The sequence below is a fragment of the Cannabis sativa genome, chromosome X, assembly GCF_029168945.1.
Source record: "Cannabis sativa cultivar Pink pepper isolate KNU-18-1 chromosome X, ASM2916894v1, whole genome shotgun sequence".
Classification (NCBI taxonomy): Eukaryota; Viridiplantae; Streptophyta; class Magnoliopsida; order Rosales; family Cannabaceae; genus Cannabis; species Cannabis sativa.
Genome location: NC_083610.1, coordinates 11,705,762 through 11,726,053, shown reverse-complemented (window position 1 = coordinate 11,726,053; position 20,292 = coordinate 11,705,762). Strand labels below are relative to the sequence as shown.

The 20,292-nt window shown below is 33.4% G+C and overlaps 2 protein-coding genes across 3 annotated transcripts; both read left to right on the top strand.

Annotated features, from left to right (window-relative positions):
* The first annotated feature begins 5,285 nt into the window (after nucleotides 1-5,285).
* On the top strand, nucleotides 5,286-5,792 carry LOC133032024 (uncharacterized). Its single transcript, XM_061105835.1, has one exon. It carries the CDS (start codon nucleotides 5,286-5,288, stop codon nucleotides 5,790-5,792), a length of 507 nt encoding a protein of 168 aa, XP_060961818.1.
* A 7,004-nt stretch (nucleotides 5,793-12,796) lies between these two features.
* Nucleotides 12,797-17,688, top strand: LOC115708040 (uncharacterized). Of its 2 annotated transcripts, none has more exons than XR_009684877.1 (13): nucleotides 12,797-13,188; nucleotides 13,447-13,584; nucleotides 13,743-13,824; nucleotides 14,161-14,237; nucleotides 14,426-14,532; nucleotides 14,856-14,976; nucleotides 15,285-15,401; nucleotides 15,497-15,588; nucleotides 16,331-16,397; nucleotides 16,541-16,619; nucleotides 16,705-16,806; nucleotides 16,943-17,086; nucleotides 17,449-17,586. XR_009684877.1 is itself a non-coding variant. In XM_030636210.2 (13 exons), exons 1-13 carry the CDS (start codon nucleotides 12,979-12,981, stop codon nucleotides 17,587-17,589), a joined length of 1,467 nt encoding a protein of 488 aa, XP_030492070.1. In that variant the 5' UTR covers nucleotides 12,801-12,978; the 3' UTR covers nucleotides 17,590-17,688. The 2 variants fall into 2 exon arrangements, 1 of the variants encoding a protein (XP_030492070.1); XM_030636210.2 differs by having other exon boundaries at nucleotides 12,801-13,188; nucleotides 16,705-16,796; nucleotides 17,449-17,688.
* Nucleotides 17,689-20,292: the final 2,604 nt, after the last annotated feature.

The following is a 20,292-nucleotide window of genomic DNA, read 5'->3' as shown; positions in this document are numbered from 1 at the left end:
AAAATTTAAATTTAAGAAAAAAATAATAAAAAACAATCAGTAAATTAAATAAAAAATCTGACATAAAATTAACATAAAAGTCATCAATCAGTAAATCAAATAGGTTTGAACAAAATTTAAAAAAAAAAAAAAACAGTATACATAGTAAAAATATAATAATTGCGGTGTAACAGTAAAAAAGAAATAAAATGGGAAATATCAGTACAGGGTGTAAATTTCCCTTTATTTATTACCTGTCACTAATTATAATCTTAGATATTGACTATACTGACGCACTTATTTTAGAGGTGTCCATTGCAGAATTTCTCAATATTATATTATATATTTTTTTAAAATAAAATATATCTTAAAATATTATACAAAAATGAACTCTAATAACCTTATATATGATTATTTATTAAAATATATGCTTATATAAAAGAATTTTTTTAAATAAAAACTAAAAATATCATTTGTGAAATTGGAAACCAAGACCTCATATCTTTATATATTAAAAGTGTCTATCTAACGGCATTTCTTGGTTTAACATTCTTGGTTTAACAGAATATACTTAAAAATAAAAGAATATTCTGTTAAATTTAACGATTAGGTTTGATCTCCCGTTAAAAAATAAACCCAATAATTAAACCCAAAAAATTAAACAATCTTTTAAATAAACAATCTTTTAAATATTAATAATCTCTTTTTAAATTAAAAAAAATCATCTTAACCACATATCTCTCTAACAAACCTATCTTGGGAAAATATTAAAGATAATATAAAAGATAATATAATTTTTGGGCTTGGGCTTAAAAAAATAATAATAAAAAAAGATGAAATGGGTTGTAATTAGTATTTACCTTATATGTTTGTGCTTATTTTTAGTTTTATTTTTAATTTTACCACCAAGAGGAGAAGGTTGAAAAATATTAGAATATGAAAATATTATTGGTACTTATTAGTAATTTGCAAAGAATGTGAAAGTCTATAAATATATAGTTGTGTAGCTATTATTAGATATGAAATGAGATAATAGAACTTTTTTCCATTAGAAGATTAATGTACATTTTACTATTAATAACATACATTATTATAACACAACTATGTTTTACTTACTAAATATACTGACACATATTTTATTTTTATAAAACAAATCGTTCAAATAATTATATTATTTTAATTATTAATTAAAATAAAAAACTAAAATATTAAATAAAACTAACACTACGTGGCTTGGCACGTAACAATCACCTAGTATATATATATATATATATATATATATATATATAGGGCAAGACTATGGTAGGACCTAGCAAAAGTTCCCTACCGGTAGGAAATTTTTTTTGACCATTGATTTTAGATCATGTGGTTATTATGATGTAAGGTGTATACTCTTACGATAGGACTGCTTGTATACGATTAAAACTTTATACATATTATAATAATATTTAGTTATATTTATTTTTTAAAAAAATAATATTAATAATTAAAAATTTTATTAATTTTTATTTTGAATTATTTTTTTTAAAGTTATTTTGAATTATTTTTTTTAAAAGTTATTTTGAATTATTTTTATATTGGTATTTATTTTCAAAAAAGAATTATTTTTTCTAAACTCATTTTTTTGGCTTCTTATTTTTTGGCTTTTCATAATTTACTGCTGGTTTTTTTTTTTATGTTTACACCTAGTCTTTTCTTTGTTTTGCTTTTAGGCTGTGTGTGATTCTGGTGTTATTGACTGTTTTTTCAGTGGTTTTTATTTTGTTATTTGGTTGCTCTTTTAAGACGTCACTTATAAAAAAAATTAATTAATTCGGTTTGATATTATTTTTTCTGCCAAAAAAATTGAGTTTAAGAGAAGCAATTGTTGGTACGGTTCCAATTAAAGAGCATATAAAATCATTCAAGCGATCCGATATAAGAAGAATTTTTGAAAATAAATATTTATATAAAAATAATTTAAATTAATTTTAGAAAATAATAATAATAATAATTAAAAAATAAAAATTAATAATTTTTTAATTATTAATATTATTTTATTTTTTAAAATAAATATATTATTAAAATATTATTATAATATGTATAAAGTTTTAATTGTATACAAGCAGTCCTATAGTAAGAGTATATACCTTACTTCATAATAACCACAAGATCTAAAATCAACGGTTAGAAAAAAAGTTCCCTACCGGTAGGGAACTTTTGCTAGGTCCTACCATAGTATTACCCTATATATATACATTCTAAACTTTAACTAACCATTTGTGCTACCATATTTTTATACAATATATTAAACTAAACTTTATATATTATATTTTGTTTCTACATACATATATATAATATAAATTTTAATTTTTTCGGGGTCTCTAAAATTGTGAGACCTGAGGCCTCGGCCCTAGTTGCACCACCCTATGACCAGCCCTGTACTCACCAACTTTTATTACTTTATTTCTTTTTTCATGCATATTATCAATGGGAAATTTGAATTTCCATGCTTAAATAACCCATAAATTATTCCCCTAAACTAATACTATGCATAATTAATTATATATGACACTTTTTGTATTTTCCCCATAATACCCTCCCCACCTACATCTACCCACTCCAACCCTTTTCTCATCAATTCAACAAACAAAATTCCCCACCCGAAAGCTTCCACAACCACCAAAATTTTTTTTCTTCTCTTCACTCATCACTAAAAGCTACAACCTTCCACACTACAAGCCACCACATTAGAAGCTAGAACACATACAAGCTCCATCAATGGGTAAGTAATTTTTTTTTTTTTTTTCTAAATCTTGTTTGTTGTTGTCATATTTAATTAAGAATGTTGTGTTTGATGATTGATCTGTGGATTGTTGCTGTTATTTTGCTATTTTTTCTATTATAATTTTTGCTGCAAGTGAAAACTGGAATTTTGTTGTTTTTTTGCATTTTTTTTCGTCGGGCCCGATGCTGGCCCGATTGGTGAAAAATTTTGTTGACCAGGGCGAAGACCCGATGGTCCGATGGTCCATCACTGGGTCCGATGGTCGGACCCCCCCTCGGGTCCAATTTTTTTTTTTAATTTTTTTTAATTTTTTTTTTATATTTTGGAACACGGGTCCGATGGTCCTTATATGGGTCCGATGGTCGGACCATCGGACCCATCGGACACAATTTTTTTTTTTTGAATTTTTTATTTTTTTTTTAAATTTTTTAATATAAGGTCCGATCGGTTGGGGTCTGATGGTCGGACCAATCGGACCCTACGAGATTTTTTTTTTAATCTATTATTATTTTTTATTTATTATTATTAATTTATTTTATATTGATTTATTATTTGTGTTATTAATTATTTTTTTATTAATAATTATTAGTTATTAATTATTATTTTAGTTAATGTTTTAAGAATTAATTTTTTTTAGTTATTTTATTAACTATAAATTATGAATTATTATTAATTATTGTTTATTTTTTATGGTTTGAGTAATAATTATTAATTATATTTTATTATCAATTAATAATTATTTTTTAATTATTAAATATTTTTTTATTATGAATTATTAATTATTGTTTTATTATGAATTATGAATTATTATGAATTATTATTTTATTATCAATTAATTATTATTGTTTTGTTATTAATGATTAGTTAAGATTTTTTTTCGGTGAGATTTTTGTTGTAAATTATAACTGTGTTTTTTTAAATGTATGTGACAGTGTCAACTGTTAATGCGTGTGTTATGTATAATGGTGTTTGGGAGTTTGATGGTAGAGATTGGGTTTATAAACGGGGCGACAATTTGACATTTGACATTGATCCGAACCTAAGCTACTCAGGTTTGGTTGATGTTTTGTACGAAGAACTGGATGTCGACAAAGTGGTGTATGACTTGAAATTGGAAGTACATTACAAGTACAAGAAAGGCTTTGAGTATCGCCCTGAAGTTATTGGAAATGATAAGCGTGCAAGGTACTTTTTATCTACACTTGCGAAGAAGCCAGATGAATTTACTCCTTTGTTTGTGACTTTGTTAAAGAAGAATGTTTGCGTCGATCCTAGTCCCACACCAAGTTTTGTTAAGGATAATCGTAGCGAGGTTGGGAGTTTTGTTCCAGAAACAAATCCAGAGGTGTTGGTTGCAGATGTATTACCTGAATTAAACAATATGATGCCGAGTGCTGATATTGTAGCACAAATGCCGTTCATCGATGGTTTTTTTAATGGTCCAGACCCTGAATGTTATGTTGAGGGCAATGATGGCGTAAGAGACGACCAAGGTACAGAGGCCCCTGCTGCTGTACCTTTGAACTTGACTCCACTATCATACCAAATACCACAGAGGCCACCGACACGGAAAAGAATGCCCCGTAGAGAAAATTGCCAAACACCTGGTACTAGTAGTAGTCGTCCAGGTGAAACCAGTCATGCTAGAGGAACTACTGACAGTACAGGTCCTAATAATGGTAGAGAGACCAATGATATTAGTGGTCCTACTGATGCTCGAGGTACCAATGTGACTGGATGGAGCGATCCATTTTCTTCTTCGACAAGTTACGGTAAATTCAAGGAGAAAATGTATACAAGAGAAGACATCGAGGATCATAGTCATTATATATCTACGGGTGGCACACCAGGCGGGGAGTTACATGTGGGAAAGTTTTTTAGAGACAAAGAGCATTTAAAGATGGTTGTTGGCCTGTATGCAATGAAGAAAGTGTTTGACTACTACGTTAGGAAGTCCGGTACTGATATTTGGTACGTCACATGTAAGGATACATATTGTGGGTGGAGATTAAGAGCGAAGAAGAACGTACTTTCTAACATGTTTGAGGTGAGTACATTTCATAATGTACATACATGTTCCCTTGATCTTCGAGGAAAAGATAACCGTCAAGCATCACCTGTAATAGTTGCCCATCTAATTAAGGATAAGTTCGCAACTGACGGCTCGGATCAGTTGCCCTCTGATATAAGAAAAAGTATGCACAAGGATTACGGGATCCAAATGAGTTACGAAAAGGCATGGAGGTGCAGAGAGAAGGCACTACACCTAGCTCGGGGTACACCTGAAGATTTGTACTCGAAATTACCAAGTTACTTGCACATGCTACAGATGCGGAATCCATGTACCATCACGGATTTTGTGGTAGAAGATGGTCGCTTCAAGTATTGTTTCTGGGCTGAGAGCTTCAACAACACAACTAAGGATGCAAGAGGCTTCTCGATCACTGCTACTGTAGCATTCCTGAGGTCCAAAGTCTAGAAGTGGTTTGCTTCACGAAAAGAAAAAGCTGACAAATGGACGAAACCCCTAGCACCAGAAATGGAGGAGGACTTGACATTGCATTTTGAAAAAGGTCGGTATTTGAACGTTGACTCATGCGGGCCTTACACGTTGCAGGTTCACCCTGGAGGAACAATTATGACCGGTGGCGTAGTGGACTTGCAGGAACATACTTGCACTTGCGGCTTGTTCCAGTGCATGAAGTTTCCTTGTCCTCATGCATGTGCTGCATCTCAGGAGCAAAGTATTAGCGCGTACACACTATGCTCGCCATATTACACGACTAAATATTGGAGGAGGACATATGAAGGAACAATTATGCCAGTTGGTGACGAGGATGATTGGGAATTGCCTGATGACATCAAGAACATGACAGTTGGAGTGCATGTTGAGAAGCAACCAGTAGGGCGACCCAAGAAGCAAAAAGTTGGAAGAATTAAGAACAACCGAACTGCTTGTAACAGTGAAAGGATTATTAAATCGCAAAATTGTAGCATGCGCGGTGCCAAGGGGCACAATAGAAGCACTTGCAACTACCGAGGTTAAAAATGTTATTTTAGTTTATTTGTATCGTGATGTGTTGGACTATTATTGTTATTGAATTAATGTTGGACTATTTTAAACATTAGAATTTGTGATGTTTTATGTTTACATAATTATTATAATTTGTTGCACGAAAGAAAGGCGTAAAATTTGTATGAACTCTTGAAAAAACATAAACATACCAATAAAAAAAACCAGTTACATTGTTATCTTAATAAATACCAAATAAAAAACACATTTGTTCATGCTAAATTCTGGTAAAACAAATCTACACACCACCGCTCTCTAAATTTCTTCATATTCTCATCGTGCACATTATCAAACGTAGTCTCCAGCATACTATGCTCGATGTGCTCTATCACGTACATCCCGCAGTTACCGCTGTATGAGACAATAAAAAGTAAATGAATAAAAGTATGCAAATTAAATTCAAGTTAAATAACAAAAAAATCAATTGTAATTAAGTTACCTTGTCTTTGTCTGTGGAACAACGGCCCGATCCATGACTTTTGAAGTGAAATTTCTGACCTGGCTCTCTGAGGCGGTAAGTTGAGGCACGAGGATCATGTCATGACTCTCGAATAGGCCAGCCTGCAGCAGCAAATTTGGTAGTAATTTTTCCCACATTGCCAGGTGACGGTTCAATTCGTTCGGGGAAATCGATCCGAGGCTGGAGTCAAATATGTTCAACAACCAATGATCCAGATCTACCTCTAGTGCCACCCAATGCTTTGCTCCATCGAAGTAGAGGGCCATATATATATTCTCTCCTTGTTCTTCCAACTGGCCAAGAATTGACTTTCATCCCCTCGAATCAAATCTAATATGCTCTCGTCCCACTGATAGTTAGCCTGCTCATCACCCGCAGCTTCCCACCGAGCAATAACTCCTGCTGGGAAAATACACGGCATTATGACACATCTATTCGGGTAGGACTCGGGATAAAAGTGTTGCCGCCTCCTCATCAAATGGAATGCCGCATCCAAATGCTAAAACATGAAAATTAAATATGTCAGAGATTAAATAAAAAAGAGTTAGATAAAGTCTTTAAAAGCAAAAGCAGTAAAAAAGTCTTAAAAACTTACATCGTTCCCAAGCCAAAATTTCGGAGTATGCAGTTCGAGGAACCAAGACGAATGGTATCGACCGGTGAAGCACTCTCTCGGGTAATTTTTCCCAATCTGGCCGAGTACCCAATTGTGAAAAGTCTTGAGCAACTTCCGATCAACCACTCTAAGTGGGTCCGCATTCACGAGTGTCGAAGTTGCCCTAGCCTTCTTCTTCATTTCAGTGTACTCAGCGAACCACCTAGGCCGCCTTCTCTTCCTCCAGTTCTCCATGACTTATGGAGCTGTCTCTAACACCTGCACCTCAGAATCCTGAGTATCCCCGATGCTGGTGATATTCGTCTTCTCAGGTGTACAGAACATGTCATCATCATCCGGTTGATAATCATTTGGGAGAATGAAGTCATCTTCCGGTGTCCGAGCCTCCTCTTCCGGTTGTGGCTGTGGCTGTGGCTGTGGCTGTGAATCTGCTGCCGGCCTTCCAGGATCTTGCAGGAGCGTCATTATGGTCTTCAACTAATCCATAATCGCTGTTTGTCCTCTTAGCAGAGCGGCCTGCCCCCTCTCCACAGTCTCCAACCTTGCCAAAATGGCAGGGTATACTGGATCGCGAGCCTCCGAGGTGCTGGGAATAGAAGCTGCCGGGGGAACAGGAGGATCCTGTGATGCTGGAAGTGGGTCAACACCAGACCTAATCAGGAACTGAAGCTGCAGATGGGTCAACACCAGACCCATCAGGAACTGAAGCTGGAGATGGGTCAACACCAGACCCATCTGGAACTGCAGGCGGTGCACGTGGAGGAGACGGTGGAGGTGGTGTAGAGTCTTTAAATATTCGGGCTGCCTCCGCTCGTTCTTCCAATGTGGAGGCAAGCTTTTCGGCCTGGCTTCGCAAAGCATCCTGTGTTGGTTGCCCATCCTCACCCAACACAAGTTCCTCCAAGTCAACAAATAACGGAGGCTGACCCCCGGTTATGTAACTCACAAACTCAATCTCGTTCGGCCGAGGACATAACGCGGAGTACACTGTCAACTGAAAAATATAACAAATATATTAATATAATATATGGAAATTAACATGAATTCAAAATAAAGCGTAACAAACTTACATTTTTAGCAAATAATCTGGTCACTTCATCCTTCCCGAGTGTAGTGTTCGGCTTACTCTCCTAGTTGACCATTCTCGGAAAGCCATGCGACCTCCTCACTGCATACTCGTTGCCCAGCTGTAATATGGCCTCGTATGCCCAATACTGCAACGCTGCAGCATAGCCGTAGGCTGAGTATTTTGCCTCCTTCTGAGTTACTCCCTTCTCAATCTTTTTCAACATCTTATTCTTCACATCCAAGTAATCCTTGTTACAAGTTTCCATCAGCTTGGTGTAAGAAATCTTTCCCTAGGGATACTCGTAGAAGAATGGAAGGTTATCAACCATTCTTATCACAAAAGGAGGAACGACAGTCTTCTCCTCCTTACCAGTGAGGACGCCCATAACAAACAAGGCCATCCCCAACTTGTAAACATCATCAGCTTCTATGCAGCTCTCAAAAACTCTACGCAGTTGGCCGAAGGTGATCGAAGCACTACCGTTGAAATATTCCTGAATCAACCGGTCAGAGCTTCCGTTTTGTTTGATGTCTTCCTCAGTAGGGCCGGGAAACAAGTTTAACCCGAAGACCAAGCCGAACTCCACCCTCCCAAATCTACATCTCTTCCTTCCCACATAGAAATGCACCTCGTCCGGCTTGTCAGATTTTATTTTGTGAAGCATCAACTTATGAAAAAATGCTCCAGAAAATTGTATGGGCGCTCTCTCGAAATTTTTTTTGAAAGGGGATTCCCTCACCCTGTCCAATAGGTTAAATTCTTCAAATTTAGCCTTAATCTTTGGGTAGTAGTAACTACCCCCGCGCCATGTGACACGGCCAGTGTAATGGTCCGACACTGGAATTATAAGATGTGCAGTTCCCTGAAAAAAAAAACCAACAACGATAAATAATTAATAATAAAACATAACCAATAATGAATAAAACAACAAAAAATAAAACAATAATTCATAATTAATAATTAATAATTAAACAATAATCAATAAAACAATAAAAATTAAAAAAAATAATCAATAATTTATACTAAAACAATAATACATAAGTAATAAAACAATAAAAGATAAAAAATAATTAATTATTAAAAAAACAATAAAAAAATAAAACAATAATTAAAAATTATTAAAACAATAAAAAATAATACAATAATTAATAATAATAAAAAACCAATAATTAATAAAACAATAAAAAAAAACAATAATATAACAATAATTAATAATTAATAAAACAATAAAAAATAATACAATAATTAATCATTAATAATAAAACAATAATCAATAAATAATAAAATTAATAAGACAATAAAAATTAATACAAAAGTTAATAATTAATAATAAAACAATAATTAATAAATAATACAAATTTATAAGATAATAAAAATTAATACAAAAGTTAATAATTAATAATAAAACAATAATTAATAAATAATACAAATTTATAATTAATAATTAATAATTAGTAAAAAAATAATCATTAATAAAACAATACAAATTAATACAATAATTAATAATTAATAATAAAATGTTAATTAATAATTAATAAAAATTAATAATTAATAACTAATAATTAGTAAAAAATAATAAATAATAACATAATACAAATTAATACAATAATTAATAATAAAACATTAATTAATAATTAATAAAAATACAATAATTAATAAAACAATAAAAATATTAATACAAAAATTAATAATTAATAATAAAACAATAATTAATAAATAATATAAAACAATTATTAATAAAAAAAAATAGAACAATCACTAAATACTTATTAATAATTAATACTAAAACAATAATTACTAATTAATACTAAAACAATAATTAATAAAACAATAAAAATTAAAACAATAATTAATAATTAATAATAAATTAAAAATTATTACTTACCAATAATTAATTAAAAATACTTATTAAGTCATTAAAAATAAATTAATACCTAAAACAATCACTAAATAATATAATAATAAATTAATACCTAAAACAATTACTAAATCATTAATATTAAAAAAAAAAAATATCGGGTCCGATTGGCCCGATTGGGTACCCATCGGACCCATCGGGCATATCTCCCTGCCCATACAGAACACTCCGAGGCCCCCAACATCAGACACATACTCGGACCCCCAATCGGACCCGACCCCAAAGGGACCATCGGACCCATACTCGGACCCCCAATCGGACCATCGGACCGACTGCACACCATCGGGCCGGCCTTCTTCCCCAGATCCGAAGGCCATTTTTCACAGTCGGAATCCGAATCCCATCTTCACAGTCGGAATCCGAATCCCATTTTCACAATAAAACTTAAATCTAACCAATAATATCTCACAAACAATCTCAAACAAAATAAATCTTTAAATCCTTTCTAAAAAAACAAAAAAAAAACCATACCTTTGACATTTTCGGAGTGGGTCGATGTTGGGAGTTCGTCGAAGGTCGGGGTTGCGAGCGTTCGGGTTGCGTTGGTCGACTGTGTGCTCAATGTTTGGGTGTCACGGGCCCGACGACTGTGTGGGTTTTTTGGTTTTTGGGGGTGTGGGTTTGGTGTGGGAAATCGGCTGAGAGAGAGGAAGAGAGAGGAAGAGAGAGGCTGATTACAAATGAGAGGGGTAGTTTAGGAAAATTGGTAAAATGGTCATATATTACCAATTTTAATAACTTTGCATTTAGGGGACAAATTTTTAGGTAATGTAAGTATAGGAATTCAAATTTCCCTTATCAATTTATTATTGTGGTAGGTAGGGGTAGGCATCATCCAATCCAATCCAATTGAACCGAACCGATCCAATCCAATCCAATCCAATTATAAAAAGTTGGATATCCAATTACAATTGGATTGGATTGGATGCTAAAAGTTAGATTCTAATTGGATTGGATCGGTTATTGGATGTCAATATCAAAATCCAATTAAAAACCGATCCAATCCAATTACATTTATATATATTAAAAAATTATTTATATAATAAAAAATATTGAAAAATATAATAAATATTTATTATATTTTTATTAGATTTTTTTTGTATGTTGAATTTGTAACACTTGATTGTTTAGTGTATTTATCTTCATGATGTTTTGTTCTATTTTATTACTTAGAAATATTGTTGTTTTGATTATTTAAAACTTTTAGCTACAATAAACTTGTAAGAATAGTATGTTTATAAAGTATTAAATTTAAATAAAAATGATACTTACTTTTTTACGTATTTTTCTTTATATTTATAAGCTAATATTAAAATTTAAGTCTGTAATTGGATATCCAATTAAAAAACCGATCCAATCCAATTAGTAATTGAATTGGATTAGATTGGATTTTGAGGTCTAATTGGATTGGATTGGATGATGATTTTCCAAATCCAATTACTAATTGGATTAGATCGGATGAGGAAAAAAAGGTTGGATTGGATCGGATGCCCACACCTAGTGGTAGGTACTAATATTTCTATTTTATTCCATTTATATATTTACTTTTGTATCTATCTATATATAAATGATATATAATAATTTTATTTCTTATATACAATAGCTTCTTATTCTAAGGACAGTATCTCAACAATATTGTTATCAAAATCTTTATGTTCGTTATGCAAGGGAGGGTGGGAATCGATTGGTCATTCTTTGTTTAGATGTACCAGAGCTGAGGCTGTTTGGAAACTTACTCATTTTTGGGTAGGTATCCCAAATATTGGCAACCTTTATGGACATGACATCTATGCATATTAGCGGAGGCTCACAATAATTCTGATCTAGAAAAAATTCTTTACCTCATGTGGAGTATATGGACAGAAAGAAAAAAGAAATTTATGGCACCAAACCCAAACCAGCTCCTACCATTTTATTTTTGCTGAATCTTACATTGACCAATACAAGAAAGCTAAAGCTCCTGCTACAAATTTGAAAGCTTCAAATGATCAAATCAGTTGCTCTACCTCTGCTGTACCATTAACGATAGACTCCAACACTTCACCTCCAATTAAATGGCTTCCACCGCCATCAGGTTTTTACAAAAATTATTGGTATGGGAGCAGTTGTAAGAGATTATGCAGGAGATGTGATTGCTGCCTTTTCAAAATCATTAAAGGGATGCTACTCTAATAAAGAAATGGAAGCTAATGCCATTATTTACTACAATGGGCTTTTGCTAACCAATTGGCTATCCACTATGTTGAAACTGATTCCTTAATTGTGGCAAATGCAATCAACAAGGCTTCTTCATTGGGTTGTGTATCTCACTTCCAAGGTTTAATAGATGATATTTCTCTTTTGTTATTCTTCTTTCCTAGAGTTAAAATCTCTCACGTAAAAAGGGATGTTAATAAAGCCGCTCATGGCTTAGCGAGATTTGCTCTTTGATTGGATAATGATTATATATAGTTGGGAGAAATTTTTTCTCTAATCTACTCTGTTGTTGTTCTTCAATAATAATAAGAGTGTTTTATTTTATTTTTTTTTTGAATAAAGAAAATTCATTAAAATTAACACGTATCGGCCTGAACAATATCACACAAAAAAGGCGGAGCATTCAGCTCATTATACGTACAACCTGACCATAATAGCAGTGTTTTAAAAAAAACATAAAAATAAAAAAGACACTATCTCAATAATATTGTTATCAAAATCTTTTTTGTTTTTTCATATAGTGAACAATAGCTACGTATTCTTTTATTTACATGTTTCTTCTGTTAATTTTCAATCACTATATTATTATTACACACATAATATATGAATAATTAATTTATAAATCATTCATAACTCCATATAACATTAATTTTATAATTTAATACTTATAATAACCGGCGAGTTGAGTAGTTTATTGTTAAAATAGTGTAGAAAGTTTTATTGACCAAAAATGCCAATTACTCGTGTTTTTAATGATAGTATAAGATGAAAATTTTAAGCTGAATCTGAGAGACTCTTTGTTCGAGCGTTATGGTCATAATAAGACTCTTTCAATAGCTAAAACTCACTTAGAACTTCTCTACACTACTGCTGCTTCGGTATTCTAAGTTGCCGGAAAATATGTCGTCGCTCATCGACATGGCCCAGGACCACCATCAACCTCTCATTCTCCAATCATCGCCCCGCGTCCCCTACAAAGACTCCTCCGAATGTGGCGACGAAATCGTGCCCTGCTCACTGTCCCACGACCCCGTTTCATCGTCACCCACTCCCGCCGATGATAATCAACGCCTCGTATCTCTTGACGTCTTTCGTGGCCTCACCATAGCTGTATGCTATTTGATTTCCATAATTCTATCCTTTTTCACTCTACTTTTGAGCCAATTTCAGCTCTGCTGAGTTTCGGTTATATTTAGTAAATTGGGGTTTTTTAGGGCTTAATTTTCGGTGTTGATGTTGTGTGTATACTTTCAGCCAGTGCTTTCGGTTTATGGAGACAATTGTTGTGTTATTGTTATTTCATTATTGGAAAATTCATTACTTCTTGTGTCTGAGCATTTTTTTCTTATTTTTATTATTACTTTACAGCTAATGATATTGGTGGACGACGCTGGAGGAGCTTTTCCGTCAATAAATCATGCTCCATGGTTTGGTGTAACGCTTGCAGATTTTGTAATGCCATTTTTTCTTTTTGGTGTTGGTGTTTCTATCAGTCTAGTCTTTAAGGTGCGAATTAGAGATATTATTAATGTGATTTTTTTTTCTTAATTATTTTATATTGCATTTGTTTGGTCGATACTATGATCCTGTAAATTCTGACAATTATCATTGGGGATGGCTCAAATTTTCCAAAACTAGGTCTCACTCTTTGGCTTTCAATGCAGAAACTCTCCAATAAACCAAATGCTACACAGAAAGTACTGCTGAGGGGAATTAAGCTCTTTCTATTAGGATTGTTACTTCAAGGTTTGCTGCTTTCTTGCTTTGACATCCTGGTTTCCGAGATCCTTTTCAGTCTCTACCATTAGCTTATGATTAGCTTAACTTTGAACAACCCACTTAAAGATAACAACTAACAACTCTAACAAACTTAGTCACTTAAAGATTCCTAACATAGTCAAATCTTTGTGTGGTTTTAGTTTATTTGGATAGAATAAGTTGTTTGAAATGAGAGCAAACATTCCTTTCCTTGTACTCTCTAAGCATTGTGCAGTATTTTTCCTATGCAACCCTTTTAAGTTATCTGAAATAATGGTTAATGAATATCAGCTCTTTGTTGTTATTGTTGGAATGTTTCATTAGGTGGGTATTTCCATGGGCGTAACCATTTGACGTATGGAGTTGATGTGGGCAAAATTCGTTGGCTTGGAGTGTTACAGGTACCATACTCCGTGGAAAGCCTTGTAGTGAAGTACTTCTATGTCATGCTTACATTGCCAATGTACATCCTTTATTATACGTTAGAATATTATCTGCTGTCTGCTGCTCTATGTGTAACTATGAGTACTGATATTTAAAGTGTAGCCATCTCTTTAATTTTGAAAATTTTGCCTTTTTTAATTGACAGAGGATATCAATTGCTTATTTACTGGCTTCATTGTCAGAGATCTGGTTTGTTAAAAACATCAGGGTTGAATCTCCAGCAGCCTTTACAAGAAAATACTACACTCAAGGGTATGTTACTCATTGGTGCTCATGTCTGTTTCATGAACTTTTCTCTTTATGTTTTTTTTTTCTTTTTTTCAATATTAAGTTTGGCTATGAAATTCATGTAAGTTGGTTTTAGAAAAGACATATATTTACATCATAGGTAGGCATTAACTTTTAACCAATGATGATCGAACTTGGAATTGGATAATCTTGTCATTTATAATCCCATTTGTTCCATATATAGTATTCTGATTGTACTAGTATAGTGCATGTATGGACTGATGATGGTTTATAAGTAATTGGATGTACTTGGGCTATTTTCTTATGATTGTTTATGTACTATGCAGGTTGTTTGCCATCTTACTCTGCTCAGTTTACATGGTCTTATTATATGGTCTTTATGTTCCAAATTGGGCTTTTGCAGCTTCCCATTTGAACTCGTCTGGTTATGCCTCAAAATTTCAAGCTGTGAGTTAACTTGTATGGTTTTCTGCCCTATGACATCAGTTAATATCTGCAAGTTTTATGTAGATAACACCTCACTTGTTCTTTTTAAGCTTTCAATACATGATCATGTAATGAGGACAATGATTATTGCTTCTTAAGTAATAAGATGATTTCCGATGTCATCTTTTTTATGATCTCATTATCCTTACAATTTTTGTGTATCTATTACTTGGTAGCTATGTCATATTCCTTTACCACAAGGGTTCTTCGTTTTGCTTCACCCTAGATGTTGGTTAAGTGGAATTGAAGAACAATGTTTCATTTCCCAGGTCCATTGTGAAGTGAGGGGAAGTCTTGAACCTCCTTGCAATTCTGTTGGTTTGATTGACAGGGTTATTCTTGGAGAAAATCATCTTTACCAACATCCGGTGTACAGAAGAACAAAGGTTTCTCCCTTGGGACAATTGTCTTGATTTGTTCTTTTGATTTGCACCCCAAAACATTATTTTGTTTGTTCATGAAGCTTTTTCTTGTTCCTTAGGAATGCAGTGTTAATTCTCCCGACTATGGGCCTCGTCCACCAAATTCCCCAGGGTGGTGCCTTGCGCCATTTGATCCTGAGGGCATTTTAAGGTTGAGTTCCAGTCTTTCATTTTTCTTACCTTTATTCACCATTTAATTTCTTAAATACTTGGAAGAGATTTTCTCTTTAGGTATAAATATTTTTTATTATTTTAAGCATATTTTCATGTAGACAAATTAGGATTATTGCCTCCCAAGCTTTGGCATGTATCAAATTATGCACCTCGAACTTTTTAGGCCTTTAAAAAAATTTCTTCCGAATTATTAAGATTGTTGGATTCTAAGACTTCTATCCGATTTCGTTCAATTTTACTAACGTGATGATTGTCCTTGTACCAAATTGTGTCTCCCAAACTTTGATAGATACCAAATCGTGCTCCGCGAACTTTGACATGTACTAAATCATATCCCTTGAACTTTCATTCACGGCAGACTTCTATTAGTCAAATTGGACAAAAATTCTTGAATTCAACAATCTCAACAGTTCAAGAAAAATTTTAAATGGCTTGAAAAGTTGGGGGGGCAAAAATCTAAATTTTCTTTTCATGTATGCATTGTCTTTCTGTGATCCCCAAAAATGATTGCCACTAGACAAGTAAGGCTACCATCTTTATTAAGCTAGTCCTTGGGTCTGATATATGGCACACTGCAGAGGATCTATTCATGGAGGTTGTAGTTGTCAAGCCCCAAAGAGAAGGATTACAATTTACTTACATAATTTATGTTCATAGTGAGAGCAAGGTCGTATTGTTTGTGATCCAATATCTAATTTGTTTTCTTTATAAAATTCTAGCTCTCTAATGGCTGCTATTACATGTTTTCTGGGAGTGCATTACGGACACATAGTTGTGCATTTTAAGGTATGTTACTAATTAACCCAGAATATCAATATGATTTGGGAATTGATTATGGTTGATAGTGCTATTTATATTCACGGGTGGGTGTTCATGATGCTTTTGTAAACGTATTGTCTCATTTGATTTATTCTCCTTCTTTCATGTAGGGCCAAAGACAGAAGATACTTCTATGGTCCGTGTTTTCATTTCCCCTTATAATCATGGGATTCATTCTGGAGGTTATAGGTATATTATCTGAAAATCGAGATTTATTAATTTTTTTTGGTTTTCATTCTTTATTTTGCAGTATAATAATGACTACTTCTTGCAGGCATTCCTTTTTCAAAACCTTTATATACTTTGAGCTACACATGTCTGACAGCTGGAGCATCGGGCTTGTGTTTAACCGTTATCTATTACATTGTAAGGACAGGTCCGGTCATTAAATACAAAGTATTGTGTAGAATTGAGAGGAAAAACATGGGAGATTATGAGGAGCTTCATTTGTTAGTTTAGACAAAATTGAGGTTGCTAAGCAAGATATTTGGTGCAATGTTTTTCTTATACAGGTCGATGTCAAATGTATTAGAAAACCTACTTTGTTATTACAATGGATGGGGATGAATGCTCTCATAATCTATGCTTTGGCTGCCTGTGAACTTTTTCCGGCAGCTGTGCAGGGTTTCTATTGGCGGTCACCTGAAAGCAACCTGGTATGTCTATTTATACAATAAAACAAATGTGTTTTGAGTGTCCCACATAGAAAGTGCCTGTGAAAATTCTACTATTTATTAGAGGATGAGGTACTCCACTTATCACTCATTAGTTTTGAGAAAGAATTCCCGTGATTTACCATTCTATTACTTTTGAAATATTCGTCCTACTTTCTCAAACTTTCCATTTTTCCAAACTTTTATTCTTACAAAACTACACTTATATAAGATTAATAACTCGACTGTGGCACATTTACAATCTATTTTGCAATTTATAACATTTCAAACTTTTTGATTATTATCAGTTTATATAGTTTGCTGTTGAAATGCTTGATAACTTTTATTCTGCATTTTCCATGCAGGTCGATGGCACGGAAGCCTTACTGCAGGCCATACTACATTCAAGAAAATGGGGTACCTTAGTGTTTGTGATGCTTGAGATTTTATTCTGGGGTATTATCGCTGGTTTTCTTCACATGAAAGGCATATACATGAAATTATAAACACAATGCTTTTTATGCGTATATAACAGTTTAAAAGTAGAAACATAAAACTCATCTGTATATAATGATCTCTGTCTCTGAATACATTTTTTTTTTCAAGTCTCTTAAGCAAATAGATCAGTTTATAAGGGAGGGAAAGGGAGTCGAGTCCTCGAGGTCTTAAATTTATTATGGCTGATGCATTGTGATTCGGTCAAAAGAATATCAAATCTTACTTGGTGTGTCTAGAAAGGTGATGACGAAAGAGATATGACCTAAGATTGTTTGTAGTATAAGACAAAAAAAAAAAAAAAAAAAAAAGAAGAATGAATTGGTTTCCATTATGTCGCCCCTTTAACATGAAAAAAGGGTAATATTATCTATACGTATTTGTGAAAAAAGAAAGAAAAGAAAAAAATTAGGGTAACAGGAGAGCTTTTGGAATTCATTCGGGGACAGGAAACTAATATTGACCAAAAGTTGAGAAACCGTTCACACTAACTATAGCATATGTTTATTATGTTATTGCTTAATGTAAATAAATTGAAGATTAAAGCCTGTGAGATGAGCCAAGACTTGGGATCTATTTATGAAAGCAGAACCTAAAAATGCTAAATATACTTGTCATAACACTATAAGCCAAAACGTTCTTTACTGACAATTCACTTTGCAGGAGGATTGTGGAGCCAGGACTAATTTATTAAAAGGAGTGAGAATGAGGGGAAAAAAAGAAGAAAAGAAGAAGAATTTGGGATTTGGTATATTGGTTTCTTGAAGTCAAAGATAACTTGAATGCTAAAAGAATTAAAAATGTTCCTTTAGGCTTGTTTGAACATCTAAAGATTCCGTTACTAGGGTGAAACAATATAAAGCTTTAGTTCATCAAGTACCTACCCACTAGAAACTGCTACTACCATTTTTTCTTTCTAGTTGAATCACTTGGCAAAGAGAGTTTTCTGAGTGTTGGAAATGGCTACTGAAAAGGAGACTGCCGAGGTTTCAGACATCCAAAATGATAGAAGAAGCATCCATGAGAATACTGAACGATTGTCAAAGTGCAAACAATCATCAGAAGAGCTGCATTTTGGCAAGGCACTAGCGCACCGAGCATTGTACGGTGCAGGCAGCGGCAGTGGCCACCGAAGAAAGCCCAGAATCAATGATGTCAAAGCACAACCAAGTAGGTTGAGTAAGGTTTCTTTGGCTGAGGAAGAAGAGAACAACTAGATATGACAAGCGCAGTTTGACTGCCTCTGTAATGTATGTTTCTCAATTAACTATTAGCCATCATCTTTGCTAGTACCAAGTATTTAGAACTATATGTATTCTAATTATATAGATGAAACCATCGGCCATTCTTGTTTTGTTTTTCATTTTCTAAGGTGATCATGTTTACACTTATTCAATTGGAATTACCAAGAGCACAATTTTCAAATTCAATCTGTCAAGTTTTAGGAAAAAGGGGTACCACTTGTAAGGTTCTGTCTTAGAGTGAAAAGAGAAAGAGAAAGTAATTGTATATTGCATTGAATTAAGAGTGTTCCAACAGAGAGGTATATATATACAAAATAGTTACAAGAAGTAACTAACACAACCAGCTAGTGAAAGGTGCTTAACTAACTCTCTAACAAATCTAATAACAATCACTTGGCTAACACTGGATAACTAATTGTTAGTATCTTTGATAATCCCATTCAAATTGAGTGTAGCTTTGAAAATTACATAGTTTGTCTCAAATTTCAGCAAATCTGGAACTGGAAATTAGCTTGGTAAGATAGTCAGCAAGTTGAGCAGAAATAGGGACATGCTTAATATAAATTTGTTACTGTAGGATCTTATCTCAAACAAAATATAAATCAATTTCAATATGTTTCGTACGAGCATGGAGTACTGGATTAGTAGCAAGAAGGACAGTACTTTCATCGTCAACACCATATGGAAGGAAGGACATTTTGAGGAATTTGAAGTTCAGCAAGTAAAGATTGAATCCATGATATTTCAGATACAACCTTAGCCAAATTTCAAAATTCTGCTTCAGTGGAGGACATGCTAATTGTTACTTTTTTTTAAGACTTCCAAGCAAGATTGCCTCCAAAATATATGCAGTACCCAGAGGTGGACCTCCTGTCATCAGGATCTGATGTCCAATCAACATTACATAAGGCTTCCAATGAGTAATCATTTGTTGTTTTCAGATGAAGTCCACAATCTAAAGTGCCTATTATGTATCTGAGTATGCGTTTGACTATTGTCCAATGAGCTTACAAAGAATTTTGCATGAATTGACACACTTTATTGATAGAGATGGCAAGTTCATGTCTTGTTATTGTAGCATATTGAAGATCGCCTTTATATAGGGTGGCATCCTTGACTTGTTCACTGCCATAATTGGAGAATTTGAGGCCACTATTTATTGGTGTGTTCTGAGTGTTAACATTCTGCATATCTGCTTTGCATAGAAGATCTTGCAAATACTTTGTTTGAGACAGAAGGATGGCATCTAAATTTGTGGTGACTTGAATTCCTAAGAAATAATCAACCGGACCAAGATCCTTGAGAGCAAAAGTGGTGCTGAGTTTTGTAATGAGTTTATTTACTAAGACATCATCACTGCCCATAACGATGATATCATCTACATAAACTAAGACATAGATACAACTAGTAGATGTAACCCTAATGAAGAGACGCTTATCAGCTCTAGAGAAATTGAAACCATGTTGTAGA